This window comes from Lemur catta, chromosome 6, assembly GCF_020740605.2.
Source record: "Lemur catta isolate mLemCat1 chromosome 6, mLemCat1.pri, whole genome shotgun sequence".
NCBI classification, from domain to species: Eukaryota; Metazoa; Chordata; class Mammalia; order Primates; family Lemuridae; genus Lemur; species Lemur catta.
In genome coordinates this window covers 53322420-53343189 of record NC_059133.1, presented here as the reverse complement: position 1 = coordinate 53343189, position 20770 = coordinate 53322420, and the positions used below count along the sequence as shown (strand labels likewise).

General features: G+C 42.9%; 1 protein-coding gene across 4 annotated transcripts; it reads right to left on the bottom strand.

Moving 5' to 3' along the window:
- Window positions 1-3141: 3141 nt before the first annotated feature.
- On the bottom strand, window positions 3142-19792 carry PYM1 (PYM homolog 1, exon junction complex associated factor). 4 transcript variants are annotated; one of them, XM_045553716.1, is made up of 4 exons: window positions 8720-9916; window positions 7959-8042; window positions 4506-4599; window positions 3142-4083 (listed from the first exon to the last, which is right to left on the bottom strand). In XM_045553716.1, the coding sequence occupies exons 2-4, from the start codon at window positions 8035-8037 to the stop codon at window positions 3600-3602; spliced, it is 657 nt and encodes a 218-aa protein (XP_045409672.1). In that variant the 5' UTR covers window positions 8038-8042; window positions 8720-9916; the 3' UTR covers window positions 3142-3599. The 4 variants fall into 4 exon arrangements, with proteins under 4 accessions (XP_045409672.1, XP_045409673.1, XP_045409669.1 ...); XM_045553717.1 differs by lacking the exons at window positions 7959-8042; window positions 8720-9916 and adding an exon at window positions 19421-19792; XM_045553713.1 differs by lacking the exons at window positions 7959-8042; window positions 8720-9916 and adding an exon at window positions 18764-18991.
- Between the last annotated feature and the right edge of the window lie 978 nt (window positions 19793-20770).

The window sequence follows — 20770 nt, the reverse complement described above, 5'->3', positions numbered from 1 at the left end:
TACAGTCATGCGCCACCATGCCCGGCTAATTTCTTCTTATTTTTCCAGCTAATTTCTTTCTATTTTTTCAGTAGAGACGGGGGTCTTGCTCTTGCTCAGGCTGGTCTTGAACTCCTGAGCTCAAATGATCCTCCCCCCTCGGCCTCCCAGAGTGCTAGGATTACAGGCATGAGCCACCTTGCCCAGCCTAAAAATACTCTTAACAAAATATCCATGTGACTAAATCTTTACATACCCCCTTGTTCTTTCCTTAGGAAAAATTCTTGCAATTACTGTGTCAAAGATAAAAGCATCTTCTTAGACCTTTCACACCACTCTAGCCTAGGCAACAGAGCTGGACTCTGTCTCAAAAAAAATTGCTTTCTTTTTATGGCTGAATAATATTCGTTTGTATGTACATACCACATTTTAACCATTCATCTGTTGATTGCTAGTTAATGGATCGGCCAACTAACTTGGGTTTTTCTATTTTTTGGCTATAGGCCTCTACTATTTTTAACAAATTGTCCCTACGAGAAGACTGACAATTTGCACCACCAGAAATATGAGTGTGCCCATTTCCCTGATACTTATCAACAATGCCATGGCGTCAGCCTACCTCACAGCAACCTCAAACTCCTGGGCTCAAGGGATCCTCCTGCCTCAGCCTCCTGAGTAGTTAGCTGGGACTACAGGTGCATGCCACCATGCCTGGCTAATGTTTTCTATTTTTAATAGAGACAGGGTCTCGCTCTTGCTCGGCTGGTCTCCTGAGCTCCACTGATCCTCCTGCCTCAGCTTCCAGAGGTGAGGATTATAGGCATGAGCCACAGCCCCTGGCCTCCACCATTGCTTTGGTCTGAATGTTTGTATACCGCCACCCTAAAATTCATATGTTGAAAACCTTGTTACTAATGTGATGGTATTAGGAGGTGGGGGCCTTTGGGGGTAATTAGATCATCAGGGCTGCCCTCATGAATGCAATTAGTGTCTCCATAAAAGAAGCCCCAGAGAGCTGCCTCACCACTCACTCTCTGTGAGGACACCGCCAGGGAGGCATCATTCTATGAACCAGGAAGCAGGTCCTCACCAGACACCAAATCTGCCACTGCTTTTATCTTGGAGGTTTTGGCCTCCAGAATTGTGGAAATAGATTTCTGTTGTTTATAAGCCACCCGGTCTATGATATTTTGTTATGGCAGCTCAAACTGAGACGACCGTTAGGCCTCCCCATCTCCCTAATGAGAATAAATTGTGTTTCTTTCTTTTTTTGTTTTAGTTTTTTTTTTTTTTTGAGACAGTCTCACTAGTTTCATTCTGTTGCCCGGGCTAGAGTGCCGTGGCGTCAGCCTAGCTCACAGCAACCTCAAACTCCTGGGCTCAAGTGATCCTCCTGCCTCAGCCTCTCGAGTAGCTGAGACTACAGGCATGTGCCACCATGCCTGGCTAATTTTTTCTATATCTTTTTTTTTTCTTAGTAGAGATGGAGTCTTGCTCTTTGTCAGGCTGGTCTCGAATTCCTGACCTTGAGCAATCCACCCGCCTCGGCCTCCCAGAGTGCTAGGATTACAGGCATGAGCCACCGCACCCGGCCTGCATTTCTTTCTTAACTCTCTGTCAACACATTATTGATACCTCTACCACAGCAATAAATTCATTCTGGGCCGGGCGCGGTGGCTCACGCCTATAATCCTAGCACTCTGGGAGGCCGAGGTGGGAGGATAGCTCAAGCCCAGGAGTCTGAGGTTGCTGTGAGCTAGGCTGACACCATGGCACTCTAGCCCAGGCAACAGAGTGGGACTCTGTCTCAAAAAAAAAAAAATTCATTCTGCCTAGTACTTAGTGATTTACATGATTTAATAGCTTCTTAAGTGAAGGTTCAACAATGTATTCATGATTGTATCCCTCCACAGACTAGCACAATGACTGACAGTGTCCAATAAATATCAAAACAAATCTTTATTAAACCACTAAAAGCCCCCAAAATTATAGACTTACTATGGTAAACCTTTTTGCAAAGCAAACAACCTCTCCCTAATAATGGTTTTTAAAGTACAGATTCCTATAAAATATCTGAACTTACTTACAAAGCATCAAACATCTACATATAAGCCAATTAAATCTTATTTTTAAAATCTTTGCGTAGGTTCCTATGAAAGGAAATCCAGGCTTTTGGTCTCATACTGAGGTGCCCACTCCAGTACTCACTAACTGCTCAGCTGTGTTACAGTCTCATTCAGTCAAATATTTGAGGATTTACTATGTCAGGCACTGGGGGTGCAATGATGATAAACAGCGCTGTGTTTAATAGTTTAATGAGGCTGGGCTCAGTGGCTCACACCTGTAATCCTAGCACTCTGGGAGGCTGAGTCGGGAGGATTACATGAGGTCAGGAGTTCGAGTCCAACCTGAGCAAGAGTAAGACCCCCATCTCTACTAAGGAAATAAAAAAAAAGATATAGAAAAAATTAGCCGGGCATGGTGGCAGGTGCCTGTGGTCCCAGCTACTCGGGAGGCTGAGACAGGAGGATCACTTGAGCCCAGGAGTTTGAGGTTACTGTGAGCTAAGCTGATGCCAACGACACTCTAGCCCCTGAAACAAAGACTCTGTGTGTGGGGGGAGAAATAGTGTAATGAGGAGGAGGAGGTGACAAGTAAATAAGCATGACAATATAGTATAATAAATGCCAGTACAAAAGTAAGTTGGGAGTATAATGGACGCAAATAAGAAGAGAACCCAGATTAATATTTGAGGGAAGCGAAGGCTTCCCAGAGAGGATAACATTTAACAGCCAAAGGCTAAGAAGTGTTGATTAGGGAGAGGAGGCCAGGAAGAGTGTTCTAGGCAGAGGGAAAAGCAGAGGCAAAGGACTGAGGCTCACAGAGAAATAATTCATTTGAGGAACTGAAAGTAGTTCAGTATAGTTGCAGTATAGAGTTTGACAAGAGTTGGAGAATGGAAAAAAATGATGCTGAAGTTAAGTAGGGCCAGGCCAGATTATGTGGGACCTTGTGAGTCAGGCTAAGAACTCTGAACTCCTGAGACAGTTAATCATAGCTGACTTCCCCTCCCTTGGTCTCTACTCACAAACTTGTCTTCCTGTGCCAACCTTAGGAGATAAAACACCTACTAGGAGCTGAAAAGAAAGAGGCAAAGCCACATGTTGTCTACTTGAGTTTATTCTTGTTCTTTAAAAAATAAAAAAAAAAAAAAAAGGTGAGGGACGGAGAGGGAAATAACCCATGAACACTGTGAACAGGAACCAAGCCTCCAAGACTTGGGCATACTCCCTCTACCCTCAACCTTAGTTCTCTGAGAGATTCCCACCCACCCGATTTTCTTTTAAACAAGAAACCCAAATCAGCAGCAAAGATACCTGGGGTAGTCACTGAGATTTTGAACACTGGGGATAGGAGAGGGCAAGTCCAAAAAATAGGAGCTGGGGAGAAAAGAGAAGGAATGAGGGAGAGGTCAGGCTCTGGAGGACAAAGTTGGGCTGCAAGAGGTGGAAGTGAGCCAGTATGGGGGCTACCCCTCCTGACTGCTGCCGTCCACATCCTGCCAGCCCCAGAGAACCCCATGGTTTGTTCTGCAGTCCATTTCCTATTTCCCAAAGGCCTCACAGGCCTAGCTCCAAGTCCTCTAACTCCTCTTCCAGCGCCCTCCTCCTTGCTAGCTTCTCCAGCTGCTCTTTGCTGGGCTGGCTGACTTCCCCTGCCTGGATCCGTTGCTGCAGCTCTTCCACTTGCCGAAGTTTCTTCTTTAGGTTCTTTATCTTCTTGGCTTTCTCGGTGGTGTTAGCTGAGTCAGGCTGGTCAGAGGTGGCTGTAGGGGCTGGCCGGGAGCCCTGTGAAGCACCGGGAAGTTGAGCTGTCTCTCCCAGGGACACCTTATCAAGAGTCCGGCTCAAGGCCTCTGCCTCTCCTTTCTCTTGCTGCTGCCGCCTCTTCTCCTTTCGCTTCAGGTTGCGTTTGGCTGTCTTGGAAAGGCCTGGTTCACCACCTTCAGGCCTGGATGGGGTGACAGGAACAGTGGCCTCAAGGCTCAGCCCTGGGGGCAATTCTGGTTTACTCTTGAAAAACTTCACATATTTATTCTCATACCTGCAGGAAACAGAAGATGTCAACCATGTTTCAAAGAATCACTGATTTTTTGATCCCCGTTCTTAACCTTCCAAATTATTTCACTCTTATTACATTCCCGCTTCCTTCCTCTCCTTATGGTCCCTACCCAACTTTCCTGTGCTCTGCAGGAGAGGTTGTAGGAGGATCCCTAGAACCTGAAGCTCTGGATTTCTGAATGCTATTTGGAGGTTCTGATAAACAGAGGTCACAGCACAGGACCAGTCACCTATAACCTTCACTCTACCCTGAATCCCAGCCCCTTCCTCTCCTTTCTCAGATAGCTGCCCTCCTTCCATTTCCTTAGGGTTCAGGAGAGCCTGCCCTGAACTTGTGGGCACAAGTATATTCTATCCTTCTGTAGGGACCCCAATAAATACCCCTCCTCAAGCCTAACCACGCACACTGGGACCTCCTCCTGGGGCACATAGCCTTCTTTCACCCTCCGTTGCTTGCGCCAGGTCCCGTCAGGTCTCTGTGTTGAAGCAATGTACTTGCCTAAAATGAGAAAAATTAAGTTGGAGAATTATTCTTTCTTATTTTCAAACATTTCTCAACATGAGAGAATGCATAAATGTACATATCTTCCCTCAGCACTCATCTGTCCACCAAATTTAACCATTAAAGCACCTTTTCTCATATCAACCCTCAATGCCTCTCTCATCATTATTTACCGAGTGCCTATACATTGTACAACATACCATTCTTGCCCTTAAGGAGCTTCTATTGTGGTAATTTATTTGGAAAGATAGGATGACACAGAGGAAAAATTTTTTAAAAACACAAGGCAATAAGCATGGGAACATGAAAGGCAGTAAATGAATAAGAGGCTAAAAAGGGGTAAAAACAAGAACCATAGGAAGGATAAATGACCAGAGATGATATTGTAGAGAAGGGGAAATTTTATTTAGATGCATCTTGAAAAATATGACAACTTTTAGGAATCCATACTATAGATACATAAGCATGGTACATAAGGATATATGTAAAGGATGTTTATTGATGCATGATTTAAATTAGCAAAAAGCTGAAAGCAACTTAAATGGCCATCAATAAATGCTTAAATAGATTTGGTTTATCCACACAATGGAACACCAAGGTGTTATTAGAAAGAATGTTAGGGGCCAGGCATGGTGGTGCATGCCTGTAGTCCCAGCTACTGGGGAGGCTGAGGCAGGAGGATTGCTTGAGCCCAGGAGTTTGAGGCTGCAGTGAGCTGTGATCGCACCACGGTCCTCTACACTCTGGGCAACAGAGCAAAATCTCGTCTCAAAAAAAAACAACAGAGAAGCTTTGTGGAGGGAGGACTGAAACTAGAGCTGGGCTTTGAGGAAAGGGTCAAACTAAAGTAAATGAAAAGGGAAATGGAGTAGATTTGGAACAGAAGTTCATTCTAAAGCAAAAATTCAGACATGGGCATATATATGGCATTTTCAGGAGATGGCAAATATACCAGTCTGGCTGAGCCAGAGAGAGGACTAATGTAATGAAGGGAGAATGTTCAGACCCTGAATACCAGTTAAGGGGTTTAACATCTGGCACATGGCATGCATTCAATAAATATTTGTCAAATGAATGAATCCTTTATCCAAACTATTGTTTTAGGGCTTTCAATAAATGAATGAATCCTTTATCCAAAGCAGTGTTTTAGGGCAATTAATGTAGCCTGATAAGAGGGTAGATTGGAAAAGAAAAATACTGGAGACTGGGGAAAACAGTTAGGGAAAAAAGACTGCAACAATCCTGGCATGAAGGGGCAGAACAGGCTGAAACAGTGAGAGTGGAAAGGAAGAGACTGATGCCAGATACGTTAGCAAAGAATCAACACTTGGTAATTAACTGACTAGGGAGGAGTACAAAGGTTAGAAATCAAAGGTAATTCAACACATTTTATATTAGTAATCCCAATATTGAGAATTTGGCATAAGGAAAGAGTCCCAACAGGAAACAATAAAAACAAAAAGAACGAAGATATAATCATGTGAAAATTATGACATTACCAATACATAGCTAAAATTAAAAACAAAGTTCACATCCAATTATATGGGAATGGCTAAATATATGTCTGTTAAAAATGATAATGGTTAAAAATTTCAAAAATTATCTAGTATATGACATAACATAAAACACAATTATATATACCCCGTGATTTCAACTACTAAATGTGATATCTATAATTTTAGAAAAGAATGTATAATAATGAAAATGTTATGTTGGGGTTATATGATTATAAACAATTTTTCTTTTTAAAAATTCCCATTTATGTTTTTGTTAAATTGTGGGTTATTTTAATATATGGTTTTACATTTCAAGCCTAAATGGCTTAGAGAATTACAGGTACACAGACAAGAGTGAAATTAATTTTGACCGTAAATATTTTGTGCAGGACGTAGCATCTGTTGTGACCCTTGGAAGATGAGCAGTGTTTAGACAGGTGAAGGTAGGTGTGTGGTTAAGGAAAGAGAAGAGAAGGAAGTATTTCAGGCATAGGGACAAGAGCAAAGGTAAAAATAAAACTAGTCACATCTCTACTTAAAATTCTTCCTGGACTCCTATTGCCCTCAGGGAATTTACAGGGAGGATGAAGCTGCACAAAAAAGGCCTTCTTGACCTACCTCTTGCTAATCTTCAGCCTCTTAGCACCTATACTCTCTGGTTTAGACAATGAAATATTCACAAATCTCACCAAGAGGCTTGTCTCTACTCTCTAGACCTTTTTGCTTTTGCTTCCCTTGGCCTGGAATAGACTTTCCTTGCTTACCTTAGTTAATTCCTACCAGTCTTTAAAAGTCAAGTTTAAGTATAAACTCAAGGTGGCCTTCCCTGATTTCCTCAACCCAAGCCAGGTTAGAAGTTGCCTTTTGTGCACTCACAGCACCTGTTTTAGCCTTTATCATGCTCTAATGTTTAACATAATTGTTTGCTTGAGAGCAGAGATGATCTTTGTTTTGTTCTTTCTTGAGACAGAGAGTCTCACTCTGTCCCCCCACCCCCTCTGCCCCGTAGAGTGCAGTGGCTTCCTCATAGCTCACTGCAACCTCAGGCTCCTGGGCTAAAGCGCTTCTCCTGCCTCAGCCTTCCAAGTAGCTGGGACTACAGGTGTGAACCATGATGCCCGCCTAATTTTTTCTATTTTTAGTAGAGACGGGGTCTCCCTCTTGCTCAGGCTGGTCTCAAACTCCTGAGCTCAGGCCAGCCTCCTGCCGAGGCCTCCCAGAGTGCTAGGATTATAGGTGTGAGCCACCTCCCCTGGCCAGAGATTGTCTTTTGAACTTTGTACCAAAGAGCCTGGCCCACAGAAGACAGCAAATATTCACTGAATTAATGAATAAATAAATGTAAGTGTCCCATTAGGGAATAGCAAGAATCCAATATGTTTTGGGCAAAAAGCATATGTAATGGGAAAAGAGACTAGGGGTAAATTAGTGAGATTATGAAAGGTCTCCAGTCTCCAGTCTCCACTGAGTTGGGACTGAAGCCTTAGGCTGTGGGAAAACACTGAAGGCCAATAAGGCAGTAGAGGTGATCTGCTCAAAGCAATGCTTTAAGATTAACCTGAAAATGTGTACCATAAACTAAACATAGAGTAAATGAAAGCCATAGCTTCAATGTGAGAAGATTTAACTTAGATGGTCTCTATGCATATTGAAAGGAAAATGAAATTTATCATGAAGGATAAATTAACAGGGTCCTAAGACTGCCAAGATTTGAATTAGAGAGGAAATAAAACAGTGCTACAGTGGATCTGGTGCTTTTCACATGTATTCTCATTTTTCACAACATAGCTGTGAGTAAGTAGTGCATATAGTAATAACATTTATTCACACATGGATTTTAAATGTTTATTGCACACTTACTGTTGTGCCAGGCACTGTAACAGGAGCTAGGGATACAACAATGAATAAAACAAGCAAGGTTCCTGCCTTCTTGTAGCATACATTCTAGTGAGGAAGAAAGATAATAAACAAGATGTTTATTGTTTATTATGATGTTATTTGCTAATTATAATAAGCTAATTATCACTCTCGAATGTGGAAAATTGGAAAATAAAAACCACTGATAGAAACAAAGTACAAAGGAAAAGATAACTTTGTGAAACAATTAATTCAGTTTTGTTTTTGGAGACAGGGTCTCTCTCTGTCACCCCAGGTAGAGTACAGTGGCATCATCATAGCTCACTGCAACCTCTAATTCCTGGGTTCAACTGATCCTCCTGCCTCAGCCTCCCGAGTAGCTGGGACGACAGGCGCAAGCCACCACGCCCAGCTAATTTGTCCATATTTTGCAGAGACGGGGTCTCACTCTTGCTCAGGCTGGTCTGGAACTCTTGGCCTCAAGCGATCCTCCTGCCACGGCCTCCCAAAGTGTCAGGATTACAGGCGTGAGCCACTGTACCGGGCCTAATTCAATTCTACACAAGTAATGTTTTTCATGGAATCAGAGAGAAGAGGGGACAATACTAAAAACATATATTTAAGTTAATTGCATAGAGAGTATAGTTGAAGGTTTAAAAGGAGTAGAGATAGACTGTGAGGAGAGGCAGGAATAATCTTTTCGAATGGCCATCCTGTGTGGAAGCCCTCAGAAATACAAATAGCCAATTATCACAAAGGAGCACCTATTTTATGTTATCTTTGTTCCATCCTCTGGCCTTGATGGTATCCAAAGGTGAAGTCAAAAAGAAGGGAGAGATTTGATGGGTCCTACCCCTAGAAATAAAAACCAAGGGCAGAATATCAGGACTTTCAGATAATATCTATAAGAATTTTTTAAGCTTTGTTATTTTCCCACTTTTGCTGTTTTATAATCCTCAATCTGTTTCCTTATATCTATTAGCAATAAAAACCCTTAAACTGAAAAGGGCCTCGTTTTCAGGGGTTGCTTGCTGAAAGACAGTGAAGAGACAATACTGCAAGGCTTGGGAGAACTCCAAGGAACTAGGGGAAGTGACTGTTAAAGATGTGTTGAGTCCCCAGGACCTGCTTCAAGTAAGAAAAGAGATCGGAGTCACAGATCCTAGTCTAAGAATGACCTCAGGGCCAACAATGATAAGACCTAGATGTGGTTTCCAACATAGAGAAAATATAAAAAGAGAAGATCAGAGTTGGAGGAATGACCCTGGAAAAATGGTCATGATCATTTCCCTCTGGGAAAAGGTACCAGCAATGACAGGAAATGATTCATAGGAATGGAGAATTAGGACAGTGCTATGCTGTGGAGAACAAGAGTTTTAAGTAAGAGCAGGTGATTAACAGTATTAAATACTGTTTTAAGGGGGCAGGTGATAACACTATTTACTACTGCAGAGAGCTCAAGAAAAGGGGAACTGAGAAAAAGGTTACTGATATTGGCAATTTGGAAATCCCTGGTTATCTCTAAGAATATAGTCTCAGGAAAGTGGAGTGGTCAGAAGCCAGAGTACAAATTAATTAAATATAATAAACATTTATTGAAAGGCTCTAATGAGAAAAGTACTATACTAAGTGCTACAAGAATTATCAAGATGAGCAAGATGGTCCCCTACTTTTAAGAAATTTACAGTCTAAGAAAGGAAGAGGTAGGCACATTAGGCAAGCAAAGAATACAAAAGTAAAAATGTCACAAGTATCATAAGAGACACGGATAAATACTTATAAGAGATTTCAAAGGAATAAATAATCACATCGCATTTAATGGGAGAAGGTGATAGGAAATCAGGAAAGCTCAGGGACTTGACTTTAAAGACTAGGTAGCTAGGTGCAGTAGTTTGCATCTGTAATCCCAGCAGCTTGGGAGGATAAGTCAGGAAGATTGCTTGAGCCCAGCCTGGGCAATATAGCAGACCCTGTCTCAAAAAAAAGACTAGGTAGTAGTAATAGTAATAATAAACTAGTAGTGAATATTTCTGAAGGCAGAGAAGAGAAAGGAGATGCTAAGAGAAACAACAAGCAAAATCATAGCAGTGGAAAACTCACAGTATGTTAAGAATGATTAGGAAAGAGCATTTATTCCTAAGTAGGTACATCACACCAGGAACTTTACATACATTATCTTGCTGAACTAGACAATGGGTGGATATTACCATTTACAGCTGAGGCAACAGTTTCCAAGTGGTTAAAAACAAGTCCAGGGTCACAAAGGTAGCATGTAGCTGTAAAATGAACTCAAGTCTGGCACCAAAGCTTATACATCATCACACTGCTGTTCACCTGTCATATACAGCCTAGTTTCAATAGAGGGTACAGGCAAAAACACAGAATGTGATAATACCATATCAAGTGTTCGTATTAAGAGAATGGTGGCGGCCAGGCACGGTGGCTCACGCCTGTAATCCTAGCACTCTGGGAGGCCAAGGCAGGCGGATCGCTGGAGCTCAGGAGATCGAGACCAGCCTGAGCAAGAGCGAGACTCTGCCTCTACTAAAAATAGAAAGAAATTATCTGGCCAACTAAAAATATATATAGAAAAAATTAGCCGGGCATGGTGGCGCATGCCTGTAGTCTCAGCTACTCGGGAGGCTGAGGCAAGAGGATCGCTTAAGCCCAGGAGTTTGAGGTTGCTGTGAGCTAGGCTGACGCCACGGCACTCACTCTAGCCCGGGCAACAGGGCGAGACTCTGTCTCAAAAAAAAAAAAAAAAAAAAAAGAGAGAATGGTGTCTTGGATGTAAAAATGAATGGTCCATATGTAAATTTGATAGTCCCCAAAGACCGTTTATTGAGTGCTTGCTTACCCAGTACAGTGCTCATGTGTTTATATACATTATCTTATTTCATTTTCACAATTTCATGAAGTACTATTCCAGTTTTACAAATGATAAGAAATTTAGTAAAACTTGCCCAAAGGTACAGTTAATAAATGGCATCAGAATTCAAATCGAGACTGTGGGTTCCAAAGGCTATGTTCTTTTTTTTTTTTTTTTTTTTTGAGACAGAGTGTCACTTTGTTGCCCGGGCTAGAGTGAGTGCCGTGGCATCAGCCTAGCTCACAGCAACCTCAAACTCCTGGGCTTAAGCGATCCTACTGCCTCAGCCTCCCTAGTAGCTGGGACTACAGGCATGAGCCACCATGCCCGGCTAATTTTTTTGTATATATATTTTTTAGTTGGCCAGATAATTTCTTTCTATTTTTAGTAGAGACGGGGTCTCACTCTTGCTCAGGCTGGTCTCGAACTCCTGACCTCGAGCGATCCACCCGCCTCGGCCTCCCAGAGCTAGGATTACAGGCGTGAGCCACCGCGCCCGGCCCAAAGGCTATGTTCTTTACACTACTATTGTATATTGTGTTATAAAAGAAAAAAATACAAAAAAGTTCAACCTCAGTAATAATCGAAGGAAACAGAAATTAAAACAATGAAATAACATTTTCACCTATAAAAGCAGAATTTTTAAATATGAGAATACCAATGCATTCAAAGCAGTGGTAAAACCAGCACATTCTCATACTGCCAGTGGTAAAACCCTTGTAGAAAGCAATTTGGGGCAGAGCAAGGGTGGCTCACACCTGTAATTCTAGTACTCTGGCAGGCTGAGGCTGGAGGATTGTTTGAGCTCAGGAGTTCAAGACCAGCCTCAGCAAGAGCGAAACCCCATTTCTACTGAAAATAGAAAAAAACATTAGCCAGGCATGGTGGCGAGTGCCTATACTTGGAAGGCTGAGGCAGGAGGACTGCCTGAGCCCAGGAGTTTGAGGTTGCTGTGAGCAAGGCTGATGCTATGGCACTCTATCCTGGGCAACAGAGTGGAGACTGTCTCCAAAAAAAAAAGAAGGAGAAAAAAAAAAAAAAATTTGGCTAACACAGCAAGAGAATATAAGGTAGTCTTAACATTCAGCAACATTTCCCAAAGCTTTTGCTATGTAAAATACTACTTTCATAAGATATTAACAGGGGTTACCCCAAAAAGCTGTCTTGAAGAAGTTTGGGGAATTGTGAGTTAAACGCAGAAAAAAAGATTTTGTGTTTGTTTTTAACAATAAGATTTAAATGAGTTAGTATGTTCTTGTTCATGTGAATATGCAAGCTGGGAACATGATTTACAGTTTTTCTCAAATTTATTTGAGCATAGAAATCTTATTTTTATTTTAGTTATTTATTTTGTGACACATCTCAAGAGTACTACCAACTGTTCTTGGGATCATATTTTAGAAAATATAGCCATTCAGTATGATTCCAATTATGTTATTTCACATATGCTATATATGTACATAGAAAGAAAAACTAAAAAAAATGTTACCTGTAATTATCTCTGTATTCTGGAATTACTGGTTATGAATATGATTTATATTTTATTTTAATTACAAAAATATTTTCCAAATTTTCTAAAATCAACATGAATTAATTTTATAACTAACAAAAAATAAATTAAGTCCGAGTGCAGTGGATCACACCTGTAATCCCAGCACTTTGAGAGGCCAAGGTGGGAGGATTACTTGAGGTCAGAAGTTTGAGACCGGCTTGAGCAAGAGTGAGACCCTCATCTCTACAAAAAAATGAAAAATTAGCCAGGCGTGGTAGCATGCACCGTAATACCAGCTACTCCAGAAGCTTAGGCAGAAGGATGGCTTGAGCCCAGGAGTTTGAAGTTGCAGTGAGCTATGATGACACCACTGCACTCTACCCAGGGCTACAGAGCAAGACTCTGTCTCGAAAATAAATAAATAAGTAAAATAAAATAAAATAAAAAAATAAATGTGTGTGTCCTTCAACCCGGTAACTCCATTTCTGGGAAATGTATCTTAAGAAAATAACCCTAAATGCAGGCAAAGATTTACGTACAAAAACTCTATGCACGAGTTCTTGTAACAAAAATTCTGAAAACAATCTAAAAGTCCAGGTGGAGCATGGTGGCTCACACCTGTAATCCCAGCATTCTGGGAGGCCGAGGCAGGAGGATTACTTGAGGCTAGGAGTTCAAGACCAGCCTGGGCAACGGAGTAAGACTCCATCTCCACAAAAAATTAAGTTAGGCACAGTGGCGCATGCCTGTAGTTCTAGCTACATGGGAGGCTGAGGCAGGAGGATCACTTGAAGCCCAGGAATTTGACATGACAGTGAGCTATGATCAAACCACTGCATTCCAGCCTGGTGACAGAGGAAGACTCTGTCTCTTAAAAAAAAAAAACAAAAAACCCACACACAAACTCTGGGAGGCTGAGTCGGGAGGATCACTTGAGCCCAGGAGTTTGAGGCCAGCCTCAGCAAGAGTGAGACCCCATCTCTACTAAAAATTGAAAGAAATTATATAGACACCTAAAAATATATGTAGAAAAAATTAGCCGGGCATGGTGGCACATGGCTGTAGTCAGTCCCAGCTACTCGGGAGGGTGAGGCAGGAGGATTGCTTGAGCTCAGGAGTTTGACATTGCTGTGAGCTATGACGATGCCAAGGCACTCTAGCCTGGGCAACAGAGAACAACTATCTAGAAAAAAAAAAAGAAAAGAAATGAAACAAAAATTAAAAAAAAAAAAAACCCACACACAAAAAAGGAATTAATCTGGTAGCAATTGTAAGATGAAATGGAAGACAGAAAGAGAGACAGGAGACTGGAGATGACTATTTAGGAGTCACAGCAATATTTGTAGGATAATAAAAACTAAAATTTTTAGAATTTTAGCAGGCACTTAGAATGGCCCAAATACTATGCTTGGTACTCAGCATATATATAATAATTTCTTCTAATCCATACAATAACCCCTACAAGAACAATGTGTTGGACACTTTTTATGTGCCTGACATGTACCTTTTTTTTTTTTTTTTGAGATAGGGTCTGACTCTGTCACTCAGGCTGGAGTGCAGTGGCATCATCATAGCTCACTGCAACCTCAAATTCCTGGCCTCAAGCAATTCTTCTCAGCCTCTCAAAGTGCTAGGATTACAGGTGTGAGCCATCACACCTTTCATTTAAATTTTAATTCTCAAAATAATCCTATGTTGTAGGAGTTTTGTAGGAGTTTTTTTTTTTAGACAGAGTCTCACTCCGTTGCCCAGGCTAGAGTGCCGTGGCTTCAGCCTAGCTCACAGCAACCTCAGACTCCTGGGCTCAAGCAATCCTATTGTCTCATCCTCCCGAGTAGCTGGGACTACAGGCATGCGCCACCATGCCCAGCTAATTTTTTTATATATATATTTTTAGTTGTCCAGCTAATTTCTATTTTTTTTTTAGTAGAGACAGGGTCTCGCTCTTGCTCAGGCTGGTCTCGAACTCCTGAGCTCAAATGATCCGCCCGCCTTGGCCTCCCAAGTGCTAGGATTACAGGCGTGAGCCACTGCGCCCAGCCCTATGTTGTAGGAGTTATACAAGGCTTAGATCCCCAAGACTTAAAATTCCCAAGTCCAAATATAGCTAACAAATATTGAAGATAGGATAAGGCTAACAGCAGTAGGAATAAAAGAATGATATTCTGACAACTTCTGACAATGGATGTGGGGAGCGGGCAAGAAAAGAATAAAAAATGGCACAAAATACTCCAATAGCAATGAAAATACCTAGTGCTCAGATCTTGGTTTCTAACATCACTCTTCAATAAAAGGAACAAGGGTTTCCTAAAGAAATGGCTGATTCTAGGACAAGAGCAGGAAATATTCAAGAGGAGCCTGGAGCATCTTCAAAAAGTCAGGAAGAACTCAGGAAAAAAACCAAAAAAACCCAAAACCCACCTACAATCTTACAATGATGGGTATGTCTAAGGGACTTGGGCAAGCTAAAAAACTAAAAGAGCTCTCAATGTCCAAAGTTAGAACATCTGAACAATAAAACAGTAATGGATTATAATCCAGAGTATAAAATATCTGTAAGTCTATACTGATATAAATAAATAATGATTGAATAAATAGAGGAAAAGAGACAAGTCTCCTGTGCAAAATTCAAAATAATCTCTGTCCTTAAGGAGGACATCATAACTGTCCACTCTTTATTTGTGGGCTATACATAGCCATTTGTCTCCAAAAAGTACAGTATGGAAAGAAGGGTCAGAAAAGAGCAACTTTATAGTGGTGAAGCCTTACAAACAATATCTCTGTCAGGTGATCATGGACAATGTTAACAGTAAAAAATCACTGTGGGTCGGGCGCGGTGGCTCACGCCTGTAATCCTAGCACTCTGAGAGGCCGAGACGGGCGGATTGTTTGAGCTCAGGAGTTCGAGACCAGTCTGAGCAAGAGCGAGACCCTGTCTCTACTAAAAATACAAAGAAATAATCTGGACAGCTAAAAAATATATATATAGAAAAAATTAGCCAGGCATGGTGGCACATGCTTGTAGTCCCAGCTACTCGGGAGGCTGAGGCAGGAAGATTGCTCGAGCCCAGGAGTTTGAGGTTGCTGTGAGCTAGGCTGACGCCACGGCACTCTAGCCTGGGCAACAGAGTGAGACTCTATCTCATAAAGAAAGAAAAAAAAAATCACTGTGATACTATAAACCCTGATATGATGTGATAAAAATGTCACTTTAAGGCCAGGCATGGTGGCTCATGCCTATAATCCTAGCACTCTGGGAGGCCAAGGTGGGAGGACTGCTTGAGCTCAGGAGTTCGAGACTAGCCGGATAAAGAGTGAGGCCCCGTCTCTACCAAAAACAGAAAACATTAGCCAGGCATGGTGGCACACGCTTGTAGTCCCAGCTACTAGGGAAGCTGAGGCAGGAGGAACACTTGAGCTCAGGAGTTTGAGGTTATAGTAAGCTGTGGTGACGCCATTCTACTCGAGCTGGGGCAACAGAGTCTCAAAAAAAAATAAAAAAACAAGGAAAGTCTGAGAAACTGTCACAGCCAAGAGGAGCTTAAGGAGACATGAGAACTAAATGTAATGTGGTATCTTGGCTGAGAATGTGGAACACAAAAAAATTACATAAAAACTAAGGAAATATGAATAATGTATGGACTTTAGTTAATAATAATATATCAATATTGGTTCATTAATTGTAAGAAATATATATTAATTTAAGATGTTAGTAATAGAGGAACCTGGTTTGTAGGGTATATGGGAATTCTCTGTAGCATGTTCTCAATTTTTCTATAAATCGGAAACCATTCCAGAAAATGAAATCTATTTAAAATCTTTAAAAGAGAGAAAAATGATGCAAAAAGTTGGTCTTGGGTTGGCTAGAACAATGGTGCCTTTAACAGAAATGATGGAAAAGCTAATACTGATTTCGGTTAGGTTGGATTTGAGGTGTGACAGTATATCCAAGAGTGAAAGATAGTCACCAAACAATTAGAAAAAGGCATAGGCAAGTTAAGTGATAAGATGGTACTAGAAATAATGAGTACAAAGAGTTAAGAAACAAATAAGCAGTGAGGAAATGGAAATAGCAGGTGTAGATCTGATGTTCAAGAAATCTGGCTGTGAAGAGGAAGAAACAGAAAATGATAGGTCTTGAGTTTTCAGTGAAATAGAAAGTGAAGTCACCTGCCAAAGGAGGGAGAATTGAAAGGGAGGGTCACAGAGAGCTGAAAAACGTTAGGGAAACAGCTATGGGAGAATGTAAAAAATAATTTTTTTAAAATAGGAAAAAAGAATTGGAGAGGAGCCATCATTCTGGCAGAAGCTAACATTAAGTTAGCTAGCTTTTGTGCTAGCTTCTGTGCTTTTTCTCTAGCAACATCCTATGCCCTAGAAGCAGAAGCCAAGAAAATAGTTGATGGGTATGAGTCAAGATAACAGAAGTGCTTACTTAGGATAGAAGGACAAAATGAATGAAGAAAGCAATTAGGATAGTATCAAAGTGCCTAGTCATACAGGTCTAGCTGGGCAGCATCAAAGGTAGCCACAAGGTACTGATAGACTCAATGAAATGCAAAGGTTAAAAACTAGAGAACCTAAAGACGGCAAAAAGCTGATTCTGTGGGTTTGAGGTAGTGAAAAAGGTGACTGGTAAGCAGGCTAAATAAAGTCAGTGACTGGGAGCAACTGAAGTGAAAGCAGTGTTATAGATGACACCTAGGTCTTAGTGATTCTGATGGGCAGCTGGTTTGAAAACACAAAGCAAAGTCAATGATCTCATGCTGAGGAACTATGAGATCAGAATATTCCAAAAGTGCTGGAGACACTGAGAATGACAGCAAGAAAGAGAGGAGAGAAAAAAATATGATGCAATAGTCTGAGTCCTTGTGAGCTGTAGATGATGGCACTTAAGTTTTAGAGAAACTGCTATAATTGCATGGCAATACCTTCCACAAGAATTAGAGTAATTGTGGTAGATCAATGATCTGGAAGTAGTAAAGGAAAACAAAAAAGCAGTTTATTCCTTCTTCTCTTCCACATAGTCACAGGGAACAGACAATATCTCTTGGTGGCAGGGTAGGGTGAAATGTGATATCTGGATTTTCATTAAGTTAAGGTAAAGAAAACGGTTAAGAGTGAACAGAAGTGTACTAGACACTAAGTAGTATTTTCAAAGCACATATTAAAAGGTGCTAATTAAATCCTCATTATTATTGTGCTGAGTAAAAAAAAGAAAAAGTTGATAGTAAAAGAAAAACCTGCTAGGTAAAAATCAGGAGGAAAGACGTACCACTTTGAAAAGTGAGGTTGGTGAGAAGCAGCAGAGACCTGGGTTGCCATTAGGTACCAAAAGATAGGTGGGCTGAAGTGTAAGAAACATGGAAAGCAACAGACCAAGAAAGCACAAATGGCACATTTTAAAACAGATCGCAGACTGTGTGTACCAAGGCACAGGCACAATATTGATTCTACAGAAGACTACACACATGCAATGCAGGCTACAAATGCAGAAACACCTTGCATTTGCACAGCATTTTACAAATTGCTTTCACATATATTATCTTACTTGATCATCACTGGGTAGATATTACTACTACGCACATTTTTCTAAAGGTGAGGCAATTAGGAAGTGGCAAAATCAAGATGAAAGCCTTGATTGTTTCCTACACGTACACCTATGAGGTGTACACTCCTGTGTACACACAGGAGACACTTCAGCATCTTAGATAGCCAAGCTGGAAAGTCTTCTCTAGCCAGAAGGAATAGTGGGTTTTATCAACTTGTCAAAGGACCTGGCAGAAATGCCACTAGACACCTTCCTGTTTGCCTTCTTCCACCTCTGACCCCTAAATCCCTATCACCATCATCGGAGAAGGTAGATGAGGGTAGCGCCATCAAGGAGAAAACTTAATCTAAAAGTTATATTAGGTTCCTCTTCCCCTCACACTTCTGGACCTCACTGACCTAACAAACGAAGATGAGGGAGAGAATGGAAAAAGCATTATGTAGCAATGAAGAGGTCTTCAGCAAATATAGCTTCGAGAAAGAGTGAAAACGGGGCTGGGGTAAGGCAGAAGGCAGGTATAGCTACGAGATGGGGGGAGGGGAAGAGGGCAGGAATTGGAGGGAATTGAAAAGTGTAGAAGCCCCCAGGGCTGAAAAATCCAAAAGAGACATGGGTGCTCCAACTGTTGAAGAAAAGCTAAGGGCCCGTGAGGGTCCTGGAGCAGGGCCCAGCATTGAAGGACCACAGGGTTTGGGTGACCGGAAGCAGAGACCCCCAAACACAAGACCAGAAGGGGGCGCAGGAGACACCCCGTAGGAGAGAATGAATGAGGAAGGCGGTCCAGGGGGCGGGGCAAAGGAGGGGCCCCGGGATGGGCGGGGCACAGACCCCTTTCCAAGTCCGAACCCCTGCCCCGAGAGCCCAGGGAGAAGCGGCTCCGCGCCTCCCGCACTCACCGCCGGTCTCGTCAGTTACATAGGGAGTCGCCATCTTGAAAACGCAAACCACTTCCGGCGCGAGGGGGCCGGGGTCCCGCCCCCTCCCCACCGGAAGTGGAGTCCTAATCGTAGCAAGCCACCATTTTAGTCTTAAAGGGAGAGTGCACAATTTCATGGGCGGAGGTGGAGGAGGAGGAAGAGGGGAAAAGAAGCTGAAGCAGTTAATAAAATAAAGCCATGAGCTCTTTTACTGCCACCGATACCATTATCGAGTGCCTGCTGCGTGTAAAACAGTCCTCGGGGCGCCGAGAGAAGTTCCGAGGCACAATCCCTCTCATCCCAGGCACTCGTACGTCCACGACCTGCGCGGGAAAAGGGCGCAAGGCCCAGCTGCACCCGGGAACGGGGGCTAACGAATGAAGAAAGAAACAATATTCAGGCCCTGGCGTGTACCCAGGTCTCAGAGAGTCTTGGTGACACGGGTTAGGCAATTACAGGGACGCAGTAGGACACACGAATGTTGGTGGTGGCGAATAGAAGGCCCCAACTAACCCTCTCTAAGAAGGTGGGGAGGTCGAATTCGCGTGCCGATTGCCCTCGGCCGCCCAGCTCAACTCTCCGGACAGAAACCCGCGAGAGGGGAGTGCATGGCGTAGGGCGCTGTGGGTCGGTCACCTGTCCCCGCAGCCTCGGGGTTGCCGGTAGCTTCCATGGCCGAAGAGTCGGCGGGCCGGATTGGGCGGACGGCCCTGGCCTGGCTCTGCCTCTGGGCGGCGCCGGGGATTTGGCAGCGAAGTGACGAGGGCCCAGATCACTTCTTGCCCCAGCCTTCTACATGGGGATCCTCCTCGGGCTGGGCCCTAGGGTCAAAGGGCAGGATGAAGGCTTCTGGGCGGATCTGCGGATCTACTTAGTATTCTAATTAACCTCGTCGAACCGCTGGGAATCTAAAGCGCGGCCACTTGCCAATAATCCGGGCCTGTATGGTCACTCCCTTTGTAGGCCTGCCCTGCCCCAAGCCTCCCTATTCTTCAGACGAGCTGCCTCCCCCGCTCCTTTCACCAACTGTTGTTCCTTCAGGGCTAAGTCCTGTTAAACTTGTTTCCCCTACAGCCTGGGAGGGGCTGGCAGCAGGTTCCTCTCCTCAGGTGTTGGCTCTGCCCTCCTCCACCTCCATACGGCTTTTTCCTTTTTGGCCCTTTTACCTTCCTCCATATCTCCCACTTTGGCTTAGGTTAATATCTAACAATACCCCTGGAACCAGGAAGGAGGTATTAGTGACTATCTCCAACACTAGGCAGCAAGCGCCATTTAAAAAAATAAAAAAGACCTAGAGGGGGAAGCGGGGGGGCAAGGGTAATATACATAACCTAAACTTTTGTACCCCCATAATATGCTAAAATAAAAAAAAAAAAGAACTAGAGTAATGCCTGACTAGGACCTTTATAAAACAAATTAGGCTCTGAAGTTTTCTGGGGGTCACCGCTTGCCTTCTTTCCCATTCTCCTCTTTGACTTCCACCAGAGGCCCAACACGGGTGGTCTCAAGAAAAAACTCATTTAAAAACTATTTGCATACAATACACAGTTTTTGCAAGTATTCTGACACTGCCATCCTTAACCCCTGCTCTCTTTTTTTTTTTTAACCCCTACTCTTCTTTCACCAGTTATGCTTCAGCCCTGCCAAGTCTAGCATCTTGGCCTTGGCCTTGTTAACTAATGATTAGAAGTGAGAGCGTGGGATACTTTGGTCTTCACTGAACTACCTGAGGAGTGGTTTCTGCAGCTTCCAGATGGGCCAATCAACAGACCTTTCTCAGGGGGGATCCTAAAGTGGCCCCTGTTCACTACTGAACCCTAGGCCCCTCACTACACCCCCAGACATCCTGCCCCAGCTCTGGGTTTGACAGGAAGTGAAACTCAATTGTCTGCTTAGTAGACCAGCCTGGGCCCCAGCCCTGGGCCCCGGATGTGGCCCCCCACCCTGAGGAGGAAGAGGGGAAAGAAGAGGCTGGGGAGAACAGGC